This window comes from Dermacentor andersoni, chromosome 4 (assembly GCF_023375885.2).
Source record: "Dermacentor andersoni chromosome 4, qqDerAnde1_hic_scaffold, whole genome shotgun sequence".
Classification (NCBI taxonomy): Eukaryota; Metazoa; Arthropoda; class Arachnida; order Ixodida; family Ixodidae; genus Dermacentor; species Dermacentor andersoni.
In genome coordinates this window covers 57,762,690-57,785,146 of record NC_092817.1, presented here as the reverse complement: position 1 = coordinate 57,785,146, position 22,457 = coordinate 57,762,690, and the positions used below count along the sequence as shown (strand labels likewise).

The 22,457-nt window shown below is 48.5% G+C and overlaps 1 protein-coding gene and 1 non-coding gene across 3 annotated transcripts in view; both read right to left on the bottom strand.

Annotated features, from left to right (window-relative positions):
- The window catches only part of rg (A kinase anchor protein rugose), a 346,775-nt gene that overhangs the window by 31,873 nt on the left and 292,445 nt on the right, over nucleotides 1–22,457 (bottom strand). For both annotated transcript variants that reach the window (XM_055073810.2, XM_050182990.3), the window contains exons 38-41: nucleotides 20,806–20,923; nucleotides 1,908–2,010; nucleotides 989–1,104; nucleotides 204–316 (exon numbers count right to left, since the gene is read on the bottom strand). In XM_055073810.2, coding sequence (XP_054929785.1) covers nucleotides 204–316; nucleotides 989–1,104; nucleotides 1,908–2,010; nucleotides 20,806–20,923 — 450 coding nt within the window. The remainder of the gene's footprint in view (nucleotides 1–203; nucleotides 317–988; nucleotides 1,105–1,907; nucleotides 2,011–20,805; nucleotides 20,924–22,457) is intronic.
- TRNAT-CGU (transfer RNA threonine (anticodon CGU)) lies at nucleotides 21,266–21,338 on the bottom strand. The gene has a single exon. It is a non-coding gene; the product is annotated as a tRNA-Thr (tRNA).

Below are 22,457 nucleotides of genomic sequence, written 5' to 3'. Positions count from 1 at the left end.
AATGTGCATGAGGAGTCATTAGCCACTTTATCGCACAATGTCATGTAATTGTTCTACTTTATTACTGCATGCTAACGAGGCGTGTTCTCTAAGCTGGAACGCACCTCGTTAACATGCGTTCATCGATATAGCGCCGTGGCAGGCTGTATAGCATGTTATAGAAGAGTTCATGGCAGTGCCCGAGGATACAAACATGTACTTACCTTGGACAGATCCCTGTAGTTGCTGGGGAGGCTGAGGTCCAGTTCTGGAGACTCGTAGTTGGTGAGCACCCACGGAAACACGGGATACTGGTTCAGGTCGTTGTAGGTGCGCCCTGCACACGGCGGATGCACGCAGACAGCAGTTTGCGAAATCTCGTCGCAGTAGAGAGCGCTTTAGCAACGGCATCGATCTAGCCAACTTTGCGTGCTTAAAAAGTGGGTCGCTCCTTTTCGGCGAAAGTGCGTCAAGGAATCCGAAAATATGCCTGTTCAAAAGAGAAAGAGTGCTCGAATTCTGACGGTCCGAGGGGACTGGTGGGCCAAGTTTCACTTAAGCAAGCCGCATTTGTCCACTGCAAGTTATTGATGAAACCAACAGAAGCCGCTAGCCAAGACATTGGTGCCAGACATGGGACGGACGCTTAGAACACTCGACGCTTAAATGTTTCGCTACCCTCTGCCTAGCTCGTATTACTGAAAAATGGAGAAAAGGAAAGGAGAACGTAAATGCACAGCTTATTTCTGCATACTCGTGCAAACTCGAGCGGATTCATCAAATAAGCGAAATATGTTCACGATAGACTACTAAAGAAGCTGGCGCATGCGGACTGAACAAATAAAAAAAAAAAGCCAACAAAAGGCGTCCGGTATTCGTCACAAAAAGAAAGAAAAAGAAAACCTATATAGTATAACTGCACACGCTCTTTGAGTGCTCTCGCAAGCGAGTTCGAATGCAGCACACATTTCACTCGAGCATCGACGTTAAGATAGAACGGTTCACGTACCGGCGATGGTGTTGAGGAACATGAGGTACTCGAAGTTGCTAATCTCCCGCCTCTGCCACTTCTGGGTCATGTTGGACTGCTGGAAGATCTGCCGCGGAGACATGAGCGAGGCACGCCTGCAGCAGCGCCAGAGACAACAGGCGGTCACCGTCAGCCACGTATACACGGGATCAGAATATTATTCGAATACTACACGACACATGGTACTTTCAATGCCGGAACCAAAAGACGGCGAGTCATATCTCGACAAGAGAAGGCGATCCTTCTTGTGAAAATATCGGCCGCTTTTCTTTCCATCGTTTCTATAAATGCGTGTTTCCTTCGTATGTTTAATGTGCGATTACTTTTAATTTAATTGCGGAGAAAAACGTACTTAATGTGTGCTGTTTGTCAGCCCTTCCTTTCAGTTGACCGGTGTAAACAAGTTTACGATCACTATAGGAGTTGCCCTGCCTGTTTAATTTCGAATTTGTTTTTCTCATGTCACCTGTTACCCTGTTATTTTTATTGTCTAGAACAGATACTGTGTTTCGTCTTGGATATATTACAGTTGTTTACCAGCAGATACGGGCTACAATGTGCAAATTATTGCTTCCAAGATCTTATGTATAGACGGTGCTTCTCAAAACGCCGTCTAAGAAATTCCTTGAACGCAACAAAGCTATATATTTGACAAGTATATTGAGTGCCAGGTCAAGAATGTTGCAGAGCAGCGCAGGGCAGCGTGGAAACGTACCGTTACAAACATTCTTATGGAAAATATCTTGTCGCTCGGTCGACTTAGTGGTGCCTTCAACAGATATTGTGTCGAGATGCAGCAGACTATCATCCACTGATTTTTTTTTGCAAGGATGTGCTTCGTTTTAGCCCGAGTCATTGCATCCCTCGGGGTATCGAACGCAACGCAAAGCCGGCCCACCTGGTCTGCGGAATGCCGTACTTGATGCCCACTCCGACGCACGGCAGCGCCTTGACGACTCGCTTCACCGTCTTCTGGCTGTCGAATGCGAACATTATGGAGGCTGCGCAAAGAAAGGACAGGAGAGACGGGCTTCGTTAGGACACAGCTCTTTTCACGCACAGGTATTATGCACGTCCTGTTGGCGACAAGCGCGACAACAAACGTTTCACTCGCGCATGAAAAGGGTGCAACGCGGACAAAACCATTAAAGATGGAAAAGTTGTATTCAAGGAATACTGACACAGTAATTGTGAGTTTTTATTTATTATTATTATTTTTTCATTTTGCTTTAAATGAAAGTTTGGTGTCTCCAAACCTCAGGAAATGTACTGGTAAGCCTCACAGTGCCTTAAAATAACTTAATATAATAATTTTCCTACAGTCAGTTTCGCTTTCGTTTCTACTATATGATGACGTCACGACACAGCGTGTCGTCACGTGGGAGCAGAGCATTGAGACGTTTTGACACACACTCCGGCTCGCTCGGTCCTCCTCTGTGCTGCTACACAGCCCCTCGCAACGGCTGTATAGCAGCGTACGAGGCCATCGAGCGAGCAGGAGCGAGTGCCAAGACGTCTAGACTCCCACGTGATCTCCGGCTCCCACGTGACCACATAGTGTGTCGTGATGTCACCACACAGGAGAAAGGAAAGCAAAACTGACTGTAGGAAAGCTATTATATTAAACTATTTACGGTGCCCTGAGGATTGTCCCTTTTTCTTTTTAGAATATAAAGGTCGATCTAGGAGCTTCGTCTCGAACAAAAAAAAAAAAGAGGTTTAGCCGGAAATATCATTTCAGTGCCTATTTAACTCTCTTAAACTTTGCAATAGCGGTACTGCTACCCAACTGGCGTTCCACCTTGGTGCCATCAACAACACAAGTTTCTAAGTTAAGCTCAAGTATTTATTTTCCTTCGCGGCATGCGTAAAGCAAATGAATTCGGGAGGAAGTTCGAAAGCATGAAATGTCGGGAAGGCCTCCTGTGAGATGGTGCAAAATAACGTATACAGTGAGCTGCTGAAGTTGATGCAGGATAATAAATCGTGCATACGCATATTGCAAATTAACGCTTACGAGTAGAACAACAATCAGTTGGACGGGCTAATGCAGGAATATAAAAAAGAGTAATTTAGTCTGCGTAGTGGACGATAAATACATAATCACCCACCATAATTCAGTAATCATAATCTTAGTAAATGACAAAGTATAGAAACAATACAACATAAAATGCGGCAATAAGTGCCACAGGTCTTTTTCGCCGAACTTCATGACGCCATAATGTACATGGTTACATTTAGTGACATTCTCGAAAGCAGCCCTTCCCGAAAAAAGCAAACAAACATAAAGCACGGTTCTTAACAGCCGGCTAAAATAGAGCCGTTCACAGGGTCATCCACTCGATGGCGCGCCGCCCGAATGCACCCTATCACTTTAAACGGTACAGTGGTTTCACGAAGCCGTGCCAACACACTGCCTTTCTGAGGCATTATACAGAATGGCAAAAGAACAAAAAAAAAAAAAAAAACGTAATCTACACGAAGCGAAGACGCAAATGAAGCTTCTCAACGGCAAATGTTTCCCCGGAGTTTAAGACGAAAGCGTCTACTGGACAATAATGTTACATCTGGTTAAATCGAACATGAGCCACAATAAGAAATCAGCACTTCGCTTACACGTTTGATCTTCGTGATTTAAACCGATATCCGAACTCCGTGCCGGCCGTGTATGTAAGTCTTTGATATATGCGTATCATTAAATAACTACGATATCAAACTGCAGCTTAGCGCAATAAGTACGCCGCACACTGTCGTGATGAATTTTACAATAAATTTACAAATACGCACCCAAATCCACACACACACGCGCACGCACAATTCAGCATGGTTGTGGCATCGCGCCTCAGCCTCAGCGCTGGTATATCTGACGTCAATGATGTTAAATGTCCCGCATTTTGGCTGTTTCAACACAGAAATCTAGACACTGGTTGACTCTGGTGTGGTTAGAATAGAATGAAATATTTCTGTATTTCCACAAACCCGAGAAGGCGCTGTCAAAACCCATGACGTCACGGCGCGCCAATGCGAGAACTTCATTGTGGCGTCGCCACCCGTATTTTGTTTTCGCGCCTTCGTCGGCTGACCACATATTTATGTCCTCCTCTCACGGTAAGAGTGGACGCTTTGCTAATGCTGGAGAGTAATTTACTAACACGGCTCAACACTTCTCTTTAGTACGTCCCCTTAACTACGTGACAAGCAAAGCCTAGGCTCGTACCAATGAGTAGATGTTCAACGTGTGTATACTTTACATTCTAAGCAGCAGTGCATTTTGCAAGACAATCACGTACCATACTAAAAACTTCCTTCACAGCCTTGTTAAAAGCAGCTGCTGTATACGAAAGCAGGGTCCTAACATTGCATTTTTCTTTTTGAGTTCGATTACAGTTCTTTCTTATCTGTCTCGTCCAATGGCTGATCATATATAGAGATAACGGTGAAGCGGCGGTGTGCCCGTGCCAATAGCGAAGGTACTGGATAAACAAAAGTAAAAAATACAGGCACTCATCGATGTCGTTTCACATAAAATCAAAGCTGAGCCCTATACAGAGTCGAAACTGGTCAGTAACGGCAACCAAATTGTAAACACCCGCCGTAGAAGTTAATGCATCAAATGTATTGGGAACAGCAAACGCCGACAAAACCATTACTCAGCAAATATTTACCGAGGGTCTGACATAACAAACGCCTGTGGAAAAGCGAACATGCGCGGACGGCAAATACGAAATTACGTGCTACGAAAAGAAGACAGTATAAGCCACACCATGGGGAAAGCACACGACGTTTTCTGCATTGTATACCGCACTTTCTCAAACTTAAGCATCACTCAGGATGGAAGCACCTATGTCGCCAAGCACCCGTTTTCACGAGGGAGTGACAGCAGCAGCAGAAAAAAAAAAAGATAAAGAAGAAGAAGAAGAAGAAAAAAAAAGAACGGCTGCGCATGAAAATACGGGCATACCTCTTGCTCTGCAAGTGTGGGCTGTCGCCGTTCGAGTCGACGTCGTGGTGCACGCACTATTAAAAGTATGGCGTCGCGATGTTGATGCATGCAGTTTTAAGGCGCCAAGGCCAATGTTGACCAAAGATCGTCAAGAAATGGTATGATGTAATCGATGGTAAGGTCAACGACAAGGAGTACAGATGTGACGTGGGTGTATAGTGGCCTAAAATGTTCGCTGTAACGCGCGTAAAAATCTGTAAGTATTAAGATAATGACAAAGACTAGTGAAGTGTATTATGACCATAAAATACCTGTTACAAAGGATGATATGCTAAAATATTTCAATGCCAGTAGCACTACACCGCTTCACCAGTGCCCTTGAATACCACGGCCCGAAGGCACGTGTTCTGCAAAACGCTGACGTCGCAACAGCTGCCCCTGGTGAAAGCATGTGCTACGAATGCCGATGGCGTCGCCAACAGGCTCGATAAAACGAGGGACAACTTGTTATTGGATGCCGACGGCAGTTGGAGAGAGCAGCTCGAACGGCCACGCGAATGGCGCCACGATAAGAGACAGTATGAGCGAGAAACTACCACACCGTGGGCGACGGCAAGCATGTAACACATTAGTACCAAGATGACCATATAATATAGTAAATAATTACGGACTGCTTCCTTGTTCAGTTTCTCTACATGAAAATTTTTCTCGGCCTGACTTCGCCATGGTCGGCTACCTTATTTGCTTCGAATCTTAAGAACCGGTGCTCTCCCATTTTGATATCATCAACCATGGACATGAAAAATAATATTAAAGATAACGTAAAAGGAAGGGGGAGGGGAGACGCTTAGGTTCGAGCAAATACGGTAATATATCGCGCACACAAAGAGCTCAAGGCAACGCCGGGCCACGGCGAGGAAGGCCGCCGTGATCCACCGCCGCCGAGAGGAGCCGGCACTATCGGCGTGAGGCCAGGGCACGGGCGTGACGCGTTGTGTAAACACTGCGCGGACGGGCGCCTCTCCTCGGAGCGATCATCACGCTCTCATCTTCGACGAGGGAGGCCTCCCTTCCTGCCGCGTTCTCTGTTGGGTGCCTCGACCCCCCCCTTTTACGCCGTGACGGATAGAAAGCACGAAGAAAGCTCGTGCGCCCCCCCTCCCCCCAAAGGCCCCCTCGAAGCACGCTCATTCCTGCACACACACACAGCCTCACACACACACCGCACACCCCTTCATTCCACCATTCTCCTCCATCGGCCGCTGTGAGCGCATCTCGGAGCTCAAAGCGGCGGCTTGTCTGTCTGCGAAGAAAACAGCCGAGACTGTGCAGCGGATAGCGCGGTGTGCTTCGTGGATCTCGTTCACGCATCGTGAGAGACTGCTGGATACCGTAGAAGCGCGCGAACGGAGGCAGTGAACAGCTGTCTACCGCTTCCGCACAATCCGGAAGGCCTTTTATCTACCACGGTGGCTTGACCGCGCTGCTCAAGCAGTTATAACGGAAGTATATTTTTTTCTCTCTCTTTTTGGTTAGAGACAAACTGCCATGGAACTCTATACTACCGAGTGTCCGACAGAGAAACTAGCGGAGAAATCGACAAAGATTAAAGCCAAGAAAGAATGCGGAGTTGCACTGGGAATTTACACTGGCACACACTTCCAGGCGCAGCAGCAGTAGGTTGGCTCTTTCGATGGCCTGAACGTTCAGATACAACTGAAAACACTACAGACGTACGCCGCCTGCACTGCTACTGCGACTAAATGTCTAAGCGTTTAAGCAAGCAACAATGATGCTAGCTTTTCACTTTTCACTCTGGAGAAAGTGAAATAAAGCCACATACATAACGAAACCTGCGTGTGAACATTCCCCATGGTGAATAGCAAGCAATTTATTTCAGCCCACTAGGCTACTGCGATCGAAATTTTAATGCGTGTCCTAGTATCATTTCAGTGAGCAAGCAGTCAGCAGTTTCAGCGAGCAAACAGTCATACTCACCTTCAGTAAATGCAAACGGGTACGAATGGGAAAGAAAAAAAGACAAACGGGTGAAGGTCACTCCGTAACCCTACAGCCGGAGTGAAGAAGCCGACAATCGACAAAACATCAAAAGAAGGAACAGGTACCGGGCCACAGGAAAGACAAACGAAAAAGCAACTTGAGAACAGCTTTTCCATACTCGTTCTTGACAATGGCCGCACGAACGAACGGGCGGAGTTGGGATGAACGTTGTCACCGTTCGACCGGCGTCAGGCTGCAGCTGCAAAACGCAAAACACCAAGGAGGGACCGAGCACGAAGAGGGAGGGGGGCCCGAACCGAGTCGCTGACGACGGGGGCGGCCGGCCAGTGCGCGAAATCACAGTTATTCGCCCCGTGATCAGAGGGACTCTGGCACGACCCGCGCAGGGTATCGAGAGTCTTGAAAGCGACGTGGGAGGCAGGAGCAGCTCGGATCGGCTGCGTGGACTGCCCGAAAAAAAAAAAAAAAATGTTCCGTGTGCGTTGTTTCGCACGGTCTATGGCAAATCACACGCTCGGAGTCTGGCTCGGCAATGAATGTGGTTTCAAGAGAAGCCGCCATCTTGCGATAACGCGATACAGTGCAAGCTCGACTAACGTGTAAGCGTCTATGTGGCCAACGCGCTTGCCATATGCAACCACACCGCAAGAGTTCTCATTGAGCTCTTGAAAGACGCTTTTTTTTTCTTGAACTTAGGCTGGCGGCGGATCGTAAACCTAAAGGCTCAGATAACCTTCGCACTTCATGTTATTGATCTTCTCTATTTTCCCGAGTACACGCCGGCTTCTCGCCGCCGCTCAACCGCATTCCACACTAATCACCTTCGAACGACAGAAGGCTGAGCGAGTTTATTAGAATCCAGGGTTTAGGAAATGCTTTATAGACCTAATCTTTCCAATCGGCTTCGCCGACAAGCAGCGGTACCATGCAAGGAAGCATCTTTGACGTGCCGCCCGATTTGCGTGCTGGTCTCGGCCGCGATTTCGTATATCGAAGCCTTCCACTAGACTATATGCCAATCTTTCTTATCATCCACCGTTCATTCGTTGATAACGATATTATCTCACCGATAACGCGGGTGGAGCGTTGCCCTGGCCACTGACGAAGAGCGAAAAGGAATGGCATGGGAGTAGGCATCGCTACAAAATCGCGGCCCTGGTATAATAGAACGATTCTACTTCAATGCCATTCCTTTTCGCACTTTATCAGTGGTTCAAGCGGCGCTTCGCCAACTTTATCACTGGGATCGTTTGGCGTGAACGGTGGATGATTAGAAAAGAATAGAATGGAGCGAAATGAATATTTGCATCGTACCGGCCATGATTCAAGAAAGCGCACCACAAGCGGGCTGTATTTACACCACAATTAGTTCTGCGGGATGCAAAGCTGTTGTCCGAAAACATTGTGCTATATTCGGTGCCACTCTAAAGCTGATAAAGTCCTAAGCGGTTTACGCTGCACATCCGGCGCCCATATCCTGCATGTCTGACAAATATGTGCTGACACTCGGCAAAACAGGAATCTTCGAAATAAACCCGACGGCAGCAAAATTTCTGCCGAGAGTTTCTGTTCCCATTACCCTCGTCTAAGCGCTCTGCAAACTTACGCAGCCTGCTCTGAAGGTGACAGTAACAGTGACGAGGCATCTAAAAAAAAAAAGCGTGACGATTGGAGAGAGGAGCGTTTTTGGTTCCCCTCTTATCCAAACATTCGAGTGCTTCAGACTGCAAATACGCCGCTACATTCGAAGCAGGAGCGCAGCCAACGTGAACTAGGCGAAACTGATCCTCGCGGTTAAAGGAATAAAAAGAAAAAAAAATAGACAGCGTCAGTGTCGCGGGCATTATGCGCCGTGACGGACTGCAGCCGGCAGTCGCTGCGACATTCGCCGAATATGCGCTCGGAGAAAGAACGAACGACAAGAAAGCGACGTCACATTTGAGGGAGCAAGACGAGGTCGGAGCGTGTGCGCGCCCTGCAGCAAGAAGCCATGGCGAAGTGGATTAACGAGAGGCCGCTCTCGTCCCCAGACGCTCGCCGCCCCCAACCTCTCCTATCCGCCCTAGCCTTCACGGCAGAAGCAGAGTGGTGTGTATGCGTACGGCGACTTCGGGCGCGAAATCGCAACAAGCGCGCGGCGGGAGAGGCAAAGAAAGCGTGAAAGACACCGCGGGCTGAGCGCAGCATGGAGAACACGCCACCCTTCCGGGATGTACCGCAGAACCGCAACGTTAGACAGCCATTTAGCTTCCTTTTCAAGCAACTGTCACGTAAACTGTTCCGCATAGCCGCACCGCACTTGACGCATTATCTCCCTTCGAAGCTTAGTCAAGTTCGGTTATATTAGCTTTTATTTCGCAAATTATTCTTGAAACGAGTACCCGATACTTGCAGCGTCATATTGCACTTAAAACCATGCCTTCGAAAAAAAAGATCGTCTTTTTGCACCACCCGCCAGCGCACGGAAACATCGGCAAAACTGTTATTTTCCTGTGATACTTTTACCATATGTTTTTAAATTTCCTACACAACGTTCTTTCTTTTTTGTATCACTGCCTTACAGCGTGGTGCGCGAACGTTTCTCGCAACTGCGTTACGTGGAAGGTCGGACACAACACACGTGCGACTAAGAACTCGGCAAGTTCCACAACGACAGCTTTTCAATGACCACTGGCATTTGTGACGCGAGTATTACGCCCACACACATCGCTCGTACTGTCCAGGCTTCCCTGCACGTCTACTCCGAACGCGGCCTTCCGGGCGACCACACTCGACGCCCGTACCATATACCCGCGTAAACACGGCACCCAAATCATCTGGGGAGAGCGTGCGAGAGGGTGCTGCGGCTTCTCGGGATGTCGCGGTGTGGGAAGGTGCGTAGGGCGAAGGAGCCTCAGGACGCCACACTCGGCGCGGGTGTCTTTTTATAAACAACAGCGAGCCGCGACTAATTGCCGCACCGGGGGAAACCGCGATCCCAGCACGAGGCAGGAACTGCGGTGTCTCGGACGGGCGCGGGCGAGCACTGTCCTCTTTCCGGTCCTATCGCTTACACGCGTGACCCCGGCCGCGCGAAGGTTCGGGAAAGATGGCGTGCACGTTACATTTGTCATAGCGTCCCTTAATATATAGCAATAAAGGGCCACGAAGTGATAAAGGAACTCTCTTTAAAACGGCGGCACCCTATACATATCAAATGCAGCAAATACCGCACTAAAACGGGGGACATCTCTCATGCTGATGGAGCCAACAATACAGTTCAATTTGGTAGTTAGCGGGGGCCGTATTCACAAGGCTTTTCGTTTCGTAAGTGCTCTGACCCATTCACTGACTGGCCGCCTTCGCCAGCAATATCTCCAGCATCGGGACTGGCTGGAATTTTCTCCTACGAACAATTGCAGCGTTCTGCGAATACGGCTTTGGATTTGCGAAAGCGGTCACGCTGTGTAAGTTTGAAATCTGCTCATCTGACATCCAAATGTATTATGCACAGCCAGAAACAATGCGACAGGTAAGGAAATGTTGTCGTTATTGGCGACAAAACACGCAACCACAATCAGGGCCGATGTTTTTCTTTCTTTTTTCTAAAATTTTTTTCCCTTTTAACATAAATTCCAGTTGCGCCGGTTTGCAATACAGGGTCCGTATTCACAAAAATTATCCTTAGACTAATACTGCATATTTCTGCCAATGGCGATGTTGAACATAAATGATTATTAGTGAAGGCGGCCGACCAACGGCGAAGGGCACTTACCAACAAACCGCTTTGTGAGTTCGGCCCCCAGGGCCCGTATTCAGAAAAAAAAAAAAGCTCTTACGCTAAAACAGCTCGTAAGAACACATTCCGGCTAATCCTTGTGCCCACACATCATTAGCGAAGGTCACCGGTCAATGGCAAAGAGCACTTGCGAACTAAAAGCCTAATTAATTCGGCCCCAGATTCGCATCTGGAGACGTCAGCTGAACTGCGGGAAGCGCAGAATTGGCTCACAAATGAAATCGGCTACGGTAAACTATATGCAGTACTGTCGCTTACGTGGATTATATGCACGAGATTGAAGATATGGGTAGGTGTGAAATATAGTCACCCGACGGCATACACTGGAGGCATTCGTGTACACTGTCACCGTCATTTTGTGGCACCGGTCTTCACGCGGGACATAAGCAAGAATATTGCGCAAGGAACGTGGCGGCGACGCACGTATGCTTCGAGAACAGTCGAAGATGCACAGAGCTGCTCCTGATGCACGGAACTGGAAATACTGAACCACACACTCCAGGAAATTCAGAAAGCACACTATACAGACCGATTTCAGATGACAGCCATCTTTCGGGCTGAAATGAACTCAAGGCGACCGTCTGAGTGCGGCCAGAAGTTTGATACCTCGACCGCTAAATATGACAGCCGCATCTAACTCATTCATCTAAGTCCTATAACTCAGTCATCGAAGCTGGGCATATAGTCGTGGCGTGACTGCTGCTGTGGTAACTGACACCTCTCTTGCCTTCTCCATGCATTTAGCAATGTATACAGAGAAAATCCTCCCTCCCCCCCCCCCCAAAAAAAAAAAATAAAAGGTCAGAAAGAAAGAAAAAAAAGAGTAAGAGAGGAGCTGGTGCCATAGAAAAAAAGAACAGAGCTGGTGTCATAGAAAAAATTCGTCCAACTATAGGACTATATATGTTGCAGAAGCACTCTGTTGCCGACTACTTGGTTCATAGTGAACAGTTTTTGTGACGCATTGCTCAAAATGTGTAAGAAGATACGAGAGAGAGATAGGACAGAACGCAATACGCAATTATGTTCCTTATATTGCTATCGTACTTCGCCCAGTGCACGAAAATTTTTTTTCAGCGTGAACCAACTAGTCCGCAACACAGTACAGCCATTGGAACATTTAGTGACACATATACGTAAATTCGTAAATAGCCAGACCACCACGCGTTCGCCTTATAGAGCCCGATACCGAGTCTCGGAACACTTTCCCCATATTTAAAGCAAGAGCGATTCTAGCGATTCAATGCCTAAGAAACGAAGAATGAGGCACGATCGACGCGTATACGCAGAAACAACCGCTCGTGCACACCCATAAATCAACGAATCTCGCGAGTACGCGCCGTCGACGCAACGTCCCAGACGGAAGAAGGCGAAAGCGTGCATCAAGTCGAAAGGCAAGGCCTCCTCTCAATCATATCCACGGAGGAGGAGGAGAAGGAGGGCGGCGCTAAACGACAGCAGCGCCGGCATCGCCGACTTCTGCCCCATCCACCTTTTTAAAGCTACAATGGCAAAGAAATGCAAAACGCGTGGAGAGTTGCGCCGCTGTCGTCGCGGGGCCATCCTTCCTCCCTGCCCCGTGTCGGGAGACGGCGACCTCTCCTTCCTCTAAATCGCCGGCAAAAAGGAGCGAGGCGCCCGCGCTTTTACCCTGCGAGTCTAAGTTACGGGGCACGGTCCGATTGGCGCCAGCTGTGGCGCTCAATGAGCCGAGCTCGGCACGACGCTCGGTGACAACGATGTGGCTATCGGGTTTCGGCGCGTTTCCGTCGGGCCAAGCAGACGAGCGCCGCGACAGAAAACGGCGGACGGAAGCTCCGCTGATGCCATGAAACGAGGCAGCCTTCGCCGATGCGAGTAATGGGGCTGAAAGGCCGCGTATAAGCGGGCGTGGGTTTGGCGAGCGTACTGCGCAGCAATGACTGCGTCACCTTCAGGTACTGCTTACTACAGCGTACTGCGTCACCTTCAGGTGACGACGACCAAGCTATCCTATAACGTGTGCTTCGGTTGAGGTGTCTAAAAAATGCTTGAAGATTGGTTGGGCGGGCGAGATATTCGAGTGATTCCGCGCTGCCGTAAACGTCTGCGTTAGGAAGTACAAAAATCCCCGAAATTCGTGACAAGAGAGCTAATTTACAGAGTACGCAATTGCGTAAGCCGCATTTGCTACCTTGTCTCAGTACAAAAAAAAAAAATCACGCTAGAACAAAGGCGTGCGTTGAAAAAATAAGCTCGGTTTCGATTAAGGATTCTGCCATATCGATTAAAGATTTCGTTGAAATAAATAAATATAAGGGATCACCCTTCGACCGGTCCTTATTTGAACCCACCTAACTGCATCAGCCGAGTTGCTTTGCTCATGAAGCCAAAAAGCTTGAACAGTAATACTTGCACGAATGAAGCGGTTTCAAAATGCACAGAAAGCACAGAGGCTTTTGAGATTTGTTTGGATTAACCGAAATTCGAATCATCCGAGATCGGACTTCTTGCAAGTGGACTTGGATGCCATTTCCAAAAATAAATAATACAAGGAACAAGGGGGCTAAACGTTTTAATATGCGTCTCTTTTGAGTGTGAAATGTCGTTTTATAACGAGTTGATGAGAACTCGAAATTATTGTGACAACTCGCAGCTTTCGCGTATTCCTCCGAATTTAAAGTCTCTACACCCGCGTTCTGTTAGGACAGAGTGCATTAACTGCATGCGAACGAGTGCTCCTATATATGACGCACTTTCAGTCTTTTGCCTGATGATACGCTGCGAATAACGGGACGGTGGGATTATGAAAACCCGTAGCGGTAATACACGAACATGGCAACATTGATATTTTCGAAACGGCGCTCCTGCTTCGGTACGTCTTCTATAGCCGGGTGTCGTTTCATGCTGTTTTGGCGATTACTGGTTAGAGAAGCCCGACGCAGCATGACCAACAATTAAGAAGCTCGGGGAAAAAAAAAGAAAAGGAGGAGTCACGGAAACCATAAGTTCTACACTAGCTCGCTTCAAGAACTACCGAGTTTTCGACGCAAACATTTTCAATATTGCGTGCACGTGTTCTAAAATATATACTGTCTGCAAAAACTAATGCTAAGACTGAATAAACGGAAGGTTAATAACAAGTACTATTTTGCCAAGTAGAGGCTGGGACAAGTAAAGTACTAACGTGGCGAATTCTGGCAATGACCACGTACGTCACACGACACATTCGACGCGTCCTGCTGGCAAGCGACGACTGTCCAAACGGCCTATATGGACCAGCGCTGAGCGAAATGGCAACGACAGACGGCGGCAACTTCTTTCGTATCCCCCAACTCCACACCCGTCAACGAGGCCTTCGACGGTGACGACAGGGAGTTAGTGCGGTATACGCAATCTCTTCGAAACGCGTCATCAAGGTGCCCTTATTTACTGTAAGAAGCAATATATAGGTTGTGCGCAGCACGTGCAGTCAGTGTCACACTTAATGGAAACACTTAGCGAATATTCAAGTGAAATGCCACATTTCATTTCTCTTTTCTTTCGGTCTTTTCTTTTTTAGAAAAGTGGAGCACGTAAGATACTACAGATCACCGGAAGCGGCGTAAAAAAAAAAGGAAGAAAAAGCGGGAGTGAGGGTTGGGTAGGCAGGTACCTCCTTTCCCGCGCCCGCCATGGAGTTAGTTGAACGTTTCGCTGGTATATATTCCGGCCAGACACTATGCAGCGGTGAGCGTTGCATATGACCGCTGCCCAACCGGCCATATAGTATCCGCGAGCCTGCAGACCCAGTGCAGACAACGACGACTTTCTCGCAAGCGAGCGAAGAAGGTGGGACGGGGAGGCACCGCGTCTGGTGGATATATATACGGCACCCCCAGGGAACGTTAGAAAGTGCGCTGCGGAAAAGCCCGGCGTGACGCCGTCGCTTTTCAAAACGCCGCACGAAACCGCACCGGCGAAAAGTATGCGCGTTATGTGTGTTTGCCTTTCAGCGCGTCTTCTCTTTCGCTCTCGTCTTCCGTCGCGCCAGCACTTCGGGCGCGGAGACGTTAGGGCGCAGCAGAGAACGAGCGCGCGCGCGCGCGTCGTGACGACTGCCAAAGAACTGTCGCTCCGCCTCCGGTCCTGCCCGCTCGCCCGCGGCTCGAAACGCTTTGCTCTCGAAAAGGCTGCAGGCAGCACGTGTGCTGCGCCTGCAGTCATCGCACTAAATCGGTGCATCGCAGGGAAAGCCGCAGCAGCCGCGGAGTATACGAAGGGAATTCAATGAAGTGTTCGTATGATTGTAAGGTCTCTTTTTTCCCAGATTCCGGCCATTTTCGATCAGCCTTGCGCGGTGACCGATACCGGGGAAAACGGCGTGCGACCAATGACAAAAGGCAATGACAACAGGAAATAAAGATGACCTATACGAAGAACGGCACAAGGAACAGAAATCGCAGGGCCGTACGTTCGCGCAGTTATGTGAGAACGGGTTGCAATCGGCGGGTATACGCCACGGTCGCCACATCACTGAGCGTCGCGATTGGCCAGCGTATGCGGACGCCCACGAATCAGGGACTGACCCCCACAATTAGCTCAAACAAACGCTTTGTAACAAGAAGACAACGCATGCAGAGAAAGGTCCGCGGTAAGAGACCCGAAGTGCAACAAGGAGGGCGACCGTGCAAGGAGCGAGATATATAGGAGACGGTAATGGGAGAACCACTTTACAAGGATGTGAACTAGAGACACAAAGTATATATGCCCCGCCGAGATGGTAACGAGATGGGGGTATACGCAGCAGGGATGGATGTCGAAGACATAGAGTACACGTGTGTGTTACGAGGATGGAAACGGGGAGTATACGTTACATGAATACGGATGTAAGGAGCACGCACCGGCAACGGTTTCAGATATTGAAAACGCGGTAATCAGAACGGAAATTTCCTCTCTTCAGCACTGGAGAAGCATACTTTAAACATGCTTGGAAGCATACTTTATTTTCCCCAGACGTCACGACAATGCACGGTTTTAGCGAGAACGGATGATAAGCAGCGCGTTCCTTATTTATCTCCAGCGTGGCTCGTTATTCAACCCGACTTTTTACGCATTCAAGGCTCCCGCGTTCTTCCTCTCCTCCTGCAGGGCCGACGTTCTTAAAAAGGCGCAGCCGCCGCAGCCTTTCTCTCTCTCCGCGCGGGCCTGTTTACCCGCGCCTCTCTTGCGAGTGCCACAGCTGCGTAGAGCATAGTGCATGCGCGACTCGTCTCTGCCCCAGGGCCGAGAGACGAATAGTAGTCGCCGCGCGACTTTCGTAAACACAACGAGCGGGCAGCATCCGCCAACTCGGGGAGCTTGACTGATGGCCGCGCGCCGCGGTGCAGGCCGGCCCGAGTTCGGGCCGAGCGCGCGCGCGCCGGGGGTTTTAACCAACCACTTAAGCGCTGGTTTACGACATGTGTATACTACACCACGGGCTGATAGACCCCCCTCCCCCACCCCCCTCCTCCTTCTCTGTGCAATACACTAGGCAACGCGGAGCCCACGCAATAGGGTTTCTATACAAGCGCCAGAAAGAATGTTTCCGAAAAAAATTAACGGCGCGAAAGAATGCGCCCCAAAAGTAATAAATTAGAGAGCCTTTCTAGGAGGTCGTACAAACGAACTAAAAGGGCCGTGACCATTTAGCGCCACGACACGTAAACAGGAACAAGCCATTAATTTACCACGTGGTTAGCCCATGTGTGCGGTTTTTGTTAAAGAGTTTGGGAACCACTGCACGCGTGAACGGAACTGCCGTACAGTCGTGCGCTATAGAAACTCTGTAAAACCTCTGTTGTTCGAAATCCCCACGAATATAGTGCGCGAACTCCCCAAAGCTTCAAATCACGAGACCTGCTACGGAAGCCGCGGAACAGGACACGGCAACAGAACTCGTACGTGCACGCGGAGTGAGAAATACTGTCCCTTGGCACAGCCTGTCAGATTTCGGGATAGTATCAGAAATGAGAACATAGACAGAACTACTGTCCGTATCAAATTCGTGAACCGTGTGTTTCCTGTGCGTTGCCCAATTGAACACGAACATTAAATTCCCTTCGACCGGTGGAAATTGATGTGCCGGTATGCTAGGGACGTGCAGTTACGAACAATATTGTATACTAGAGGTTACACCAGAGTTATTACTCGCCATTTGCGCGAAACCTTACGCCCGAATGCACACAAGTGACTGTGCCCCTGAATACAGGTCTTATATAGTTAAAATTTGGAGGACGCTTAAGCTTCGCCTTTAAGAGCGGAACGCGATGTAATTCAAACATCCCTGACTGCTTCTCACGCTCCCGCGCAATGCAGCTTAGGTAACCGCAATTTTTGCCGGGAAACGCTGGCGGGGAAATCTATGCATGAAGGCGAGCTTTTTAGTAGAAACACGGCATCTTGCGCGGGCAGATATTCTGTTATTGTTTCGCACTTTTGAGATATCGATTTCAGAAGATTTAACATAAAAGGTATGCGTTCTCGGTGCTTTGTTTCACGACGTCTGTTTGTGGGCTATTGTGCTCATAATTCTGAGGAATAACCTTGTGAAGAACTTCAGAGAAGGCCTGAGCAACTTTAGTGCCATATATATATATATATATATATATATATATATATGTAACGCGATACGCCGGATTTACTGCGACACGGGTCCCTTAACGCTATCACCTTAGCAATTCCATTTTATTCTTTGTCACATATAAACGTAATCATGAGATAATAGCAGCCAACAACCCGCTATGGGACGCAATACGATGGTTAGGGCTCCGGAAAAGCAACCAACTTTTCGAAAGCAAGAAGTGCAACGCATGCGGTTATACTCTGCAAAAGTGCCGGGAAAAGCCTTCACGGATCGTGCGTCGACGTCGCGATACCTTGGCCGAGCGAAGCTTCTCTCCATTCTGTGGAGCGCAGTCACGTCGAATGTCACGCCATGCTTGTTCTCAGAGGCAAGGCCGCCGTTCCGCATGCCCAGCACGCCGCAAACACAACTCTCAGCACTGAAGCGCACACACGCACTGCACCGCGTACAGCAGGTCGCGGTGAGCTAGCGGTCAGCGTTTAGCTTCAAGCCTCAGCCAAAGCGGCAGGGTCACATCGTGGCGGCTGCCGCGTCTGTGTGCGCGCCACGGTGACGCGACGACGCCCGGCGCGCGCCGTAAATCTCGCCGCTTCGCGCGGAGCTCGCATCTCGGCGCCGCGACAGAAAGGCGCGCCCCTTAAATCAACGCCTATACAGCTGCACCCTCCTCCTGCCTCGCAACCCCTCCCCTCTGTACAACCCCCACGTTCTTCCCAAAGGCCCGACCGCAACCTAAGTACGGGAGAGGGGTTCAGCTATGAAAGAGTACGTAGGTCTCGGCGATCGCGCGAGAAGATTGCCGGGTGCCCGCGTGGTGTCCTGGCTCCTACAGCCCTGCAGCAATCGCGCGGATGCGCCTCCGGGAGGCTGCAAACTGTACGTTACACTATTTTAGGAGCGATACAGCTGCCGCTGGAGCGACAGTGCTGCTATATCTTTTCCTTTTTTTCCAACAGATGCGTGCTTAGCTTCAGATAGTTGCGTGAATGCCGAATAAAAAAAAAAAAAAGAAAGAAAGCGTTCCAACCTTTTGGCCGCGAATTAAAATTAAAAGTGTGACTAAGTTTAATGCCGGGTAAATTGGTGCCAAATAACTACAAGCCACCGGGCACAGTAGGATTACGCCATTGCTTAGTGATTTATCCAGGAAAATGCGGCTTATTAAGGCGTTCTCTATGCTCGCAACAATGCTTTAATAAACAAGAGATGAGTCCGACATAGTAGTAACAGCGCCGGTCTATAGGATCACCACTTTATTACACATTTCCACCCTGTATAGCACACATATAAACAATACAATGAGAAAATGCGACAGAGAAGAAAGGCGACTGAGGCTAGTCGTCCATCGCTGCACATTCTGTAGTCGCAGCAGTTGCAGCCTACACGGTCCTATATACGGACCATTTTAATTTCGGCGAATGGACAACGCGGCTACCAGCCGTGCTAAGCCGTATAAAAGCGTGTCCTCGTCAGATCACCGAGGCAGTTCGTTGAATCTTTGAGAAGGAGACCGCCTGGAAGCGTTGAGCGACGATGGCTTCTCTCTAGTGCCGCGAAATATCGTTTACTTCACAGCCGTGACCAACAAGTTACGGCGCCCACGGCAAAGTATTCCGCCGCCATACATTTACCGTCAGGCCGTTCGTCAACACAAAGGCGGCACGATCAATTCTGAGGGTATACGTGCATCACGTGAGACTGTCAAGAACTAGCCCCTTCTAAGTGTACTGTCGCGACTTTGCGACATATATACCAGATCTGAACTCCTAACCCCGAATCGGACGCTTAAGCGAGAGAAAGCCCGATTCTGACGTCGTATGTAGTCAACCGACAAAAACATGTCGACGTGTCACCATCTCGGACTTACAAAAAAAAAAAAAAAAATGAATGAATGAATGAATGAATGAATGAATGAATGAATGAATGAATGAATGAATGAGGAAACTCTGCACGCGGAGTTTACAAGGAGGGTGAGCGCTCCAAGAAACTCACGCAGTGCATTCAGGTGCGAAAATTGCAGTCGTCATATATGTTGCCAAGCTTGCCCAGTGCGAAAATGTGCGAATAGAAAGATATATATATACATAAAGTGCTAGACACTCATTTCAGTTTTTCATAACGAGCCCACAAAACACAATCAGTGTCCATCAAATGGTGTGAAACTAATTTTGGATGTTCTAACTTCGTTTAAAGGTATTTCTAAGGGCAATTGAAATGTTTTTACTTCATGCAAAGAAATTCTGGCAACAAGAGGCTAGCATGTTCACATAACATTCGACGATAACCAATGAAGCCATTTGCTTGGAAAAATTGTGATGGGAAGAAGACAAGCGGACAAACGAAAGAATGGCAGCTTGGGAAAAAGCAAAATAAGAATGCGAACCTTGTTCGCAAGTGTCGTCATAACGTCATTACATGTATTTGCACTAAAAGTGAAGTCCAAGAGCTTCTCAAGGAAGGAAGTAATAGCAGTCGAGCGTGATTTGTGAATGCTTTTAGCCCATACAAATTATACCCACCATCTATATATGCGTCTCCAATCGCCATGAGGAGGCAAACGTATACAGAAAAACGCCTCAAAGCTGACGCAAACACCGCTATCAAATTTGACGCAATTTTTAGCTGCTCGCAGGGCAGTATGGTGACGTCGTCAACTAGTATATCAGGGCAAATCGGAGTAGGGTATTTCCCTTTACATGCAATGATGTCAGGAGGAAGCAACCGTTATATCCGCTCCTCGGCTAAGGCACTGCGGAAGTGCGTGATATTTTCGAAGAACCCAAAGCAAATGTCATAATTCTGTATCTAACTAAACCAAGCTATATCTGTTTTCAAAGCGAGAACGTTCGAACCATCGCCGAACTTTACGTGTAATGCTTAGCCACATGTAGTAAGTAACGTATCCTACACAGAGCGTTTCTCGACATTCACGCTAACATATCGCCTGTAGTCTATAGCATTAACGCGGCCGTTGTGTCGTTTGCGCATCGATCAGAGCTCTTACAACAGTCGATTATTTACAAACAGTGAGGCGTTATTGTATATATAGGGAAACCGGTTCAAAGGTTTCACCAGAATTCCTCAGAAGGGATGCCCCTTTACATATTGAATTAGCTGTAATGAACCAAGGATTGCCGCATTCCTGGCAAACAACGGGGTTTTGACACGAGCAATGGCGACTCAATCTCACAAAAGCCAACGCACTAACGGAAGAGGTGCAATTACAAAGGAGAGCTTCATCTACTCTTTTTTTCTAAATCGGGGAGATTGGGATCGTGCAGTTTGCGAGGATTCTTAAAAAAAAAGAAGGAATTATTGAGCATGCTCCAACTAGACCAGCCGGCGACGTGAAGCGCCATAGTTGTAACAATGATGTGACAAACAAACAAACAAACAAACAAACAAACAAACAAACAAACAAACAAACAAACAAACAAACAAACAAACTGCAAGCTAGCTGCACTCACTTCGTGAAGCCAGGAAGATCTCGAGCGCGATGTTCTGCAGGAGGTAGCGCCTCGAAAAGATGGCCCGGATCTCGGAGAAGTGCCACTTGCCATGCACGTGGTCGCAGTACTTGATCGCCTGCGCACACAAGGCAACGTCGAGGCATGTGTCAATGCGAGGGCTCTGCTGAAGCTATACTAACACTGTGCGGCACCACAGTCACAACAACAAATGCGCTACGCCATGTGGCGTTGATTGCAATTCCCGGAAAGAAGGCATGACACGCGTCATGGGATTATATATCATAATCAGCCTATTTTATGTCCACTGCAGGACGCAGGCCACTCCCTGCGATCTCCAATTACCCCTGTCCTGCGCCAACAACCAAAGGCACCAAAAACGACATAGAGGAAATTACTTGTACTTACTCATTCAATTAAAGGAATTATAAATTAAGGGAAGGTGGATGAAAAAAGAACTTGCCGCAGGTGGGGAACGATCCCACGCCTTCGCATTACGCATGCGACGCTTTTACCAACTGAGCTACCGCGGCGCAGTTTTCCCATCCACTTTCTCAGGTATTAATGTTTTATTACTAGAACTATCCCTGGGAGTGTTAGTGTCAGCCGCCATGGATCGTGAGTGGTGGCGCTGGCTGTGTGCGTGTGTGTGTATGTGCGTGTGCGTGTGTGTGTGCGTGTGCGTGTATGTGCGTGTGCGTGTATGCGTGTGCGTGTATGTGCGTGTGCGTGTATGCGTGTATGTGCGTGTGCGTGTATGTGCGTGTGCGTGTATGTGTGTGTGTGTGTGTGTGTGTGTGTGTGTGTGTGTGTGTGTGTGTGTGTGTGTGTGTGTGTGTGTGTGTGCACGCGTGTGCGTGCGTGCGTGCGTGTGCGTGCGTGCGTGCGTGTGCGTAAGTGCGTGCGTGTTTCAATTAATCTATTTCAATAATTATAGGTACTTCAAGTGACGCACATACCTAAGTTTCAGAGAGTCTTGCCAAGGAAAAAAAAAGAAGGTTAATACGTCGGTACTAAAAGGATTTCAAAAAAGTGCACCTGCTTGAAAACCACGCTCAAACAAGGACTTCCTTGTTCAGGTTAAGTGTACGTGAATGACCACGCACACACCCAGCGAACATTACCACATGGCTACAAGCGTGATACAAGTTTTGAGCACGGTAGTTCCTTAGCAAGACGTGGAGCTATTTCTGAATAAACAACCCTTGATGCAGCGTTCGCGCCACTTCCTTTATACTTGCGAATTTTCTAATCACTATCGTTATGTAGACAGTGAAAAAAAAAGAAAGAAAAATGAATCATGATGTGACCTAAAGGTTCAGTCGTAGATAACGAACTGCAACCTTTCTTGCAGATCAGTTGCAGGCGCCCTGCATTAAAACTGCGACGAGTTCGTATGCGTTCCCTCTGCTCACGGTCACGCCGATCTTCGAGATATCCTACATACGTCACATACCCATTCTTGTGATCGTGCACATGGGCAGAAAAATGCGCGTCCAGGCCGCCAGTAAGCGCTCACAATAGCACACCGACGGCACGGTAGTGAGAAAAGCGGAATGATGGTGGCCAAGCCACCTCAAGGAGAGAACAGAATGGAGATAAACGAAGCCCTCCCGTGATCCCGCACTCCCCACGTACGCGTGAGACACAAG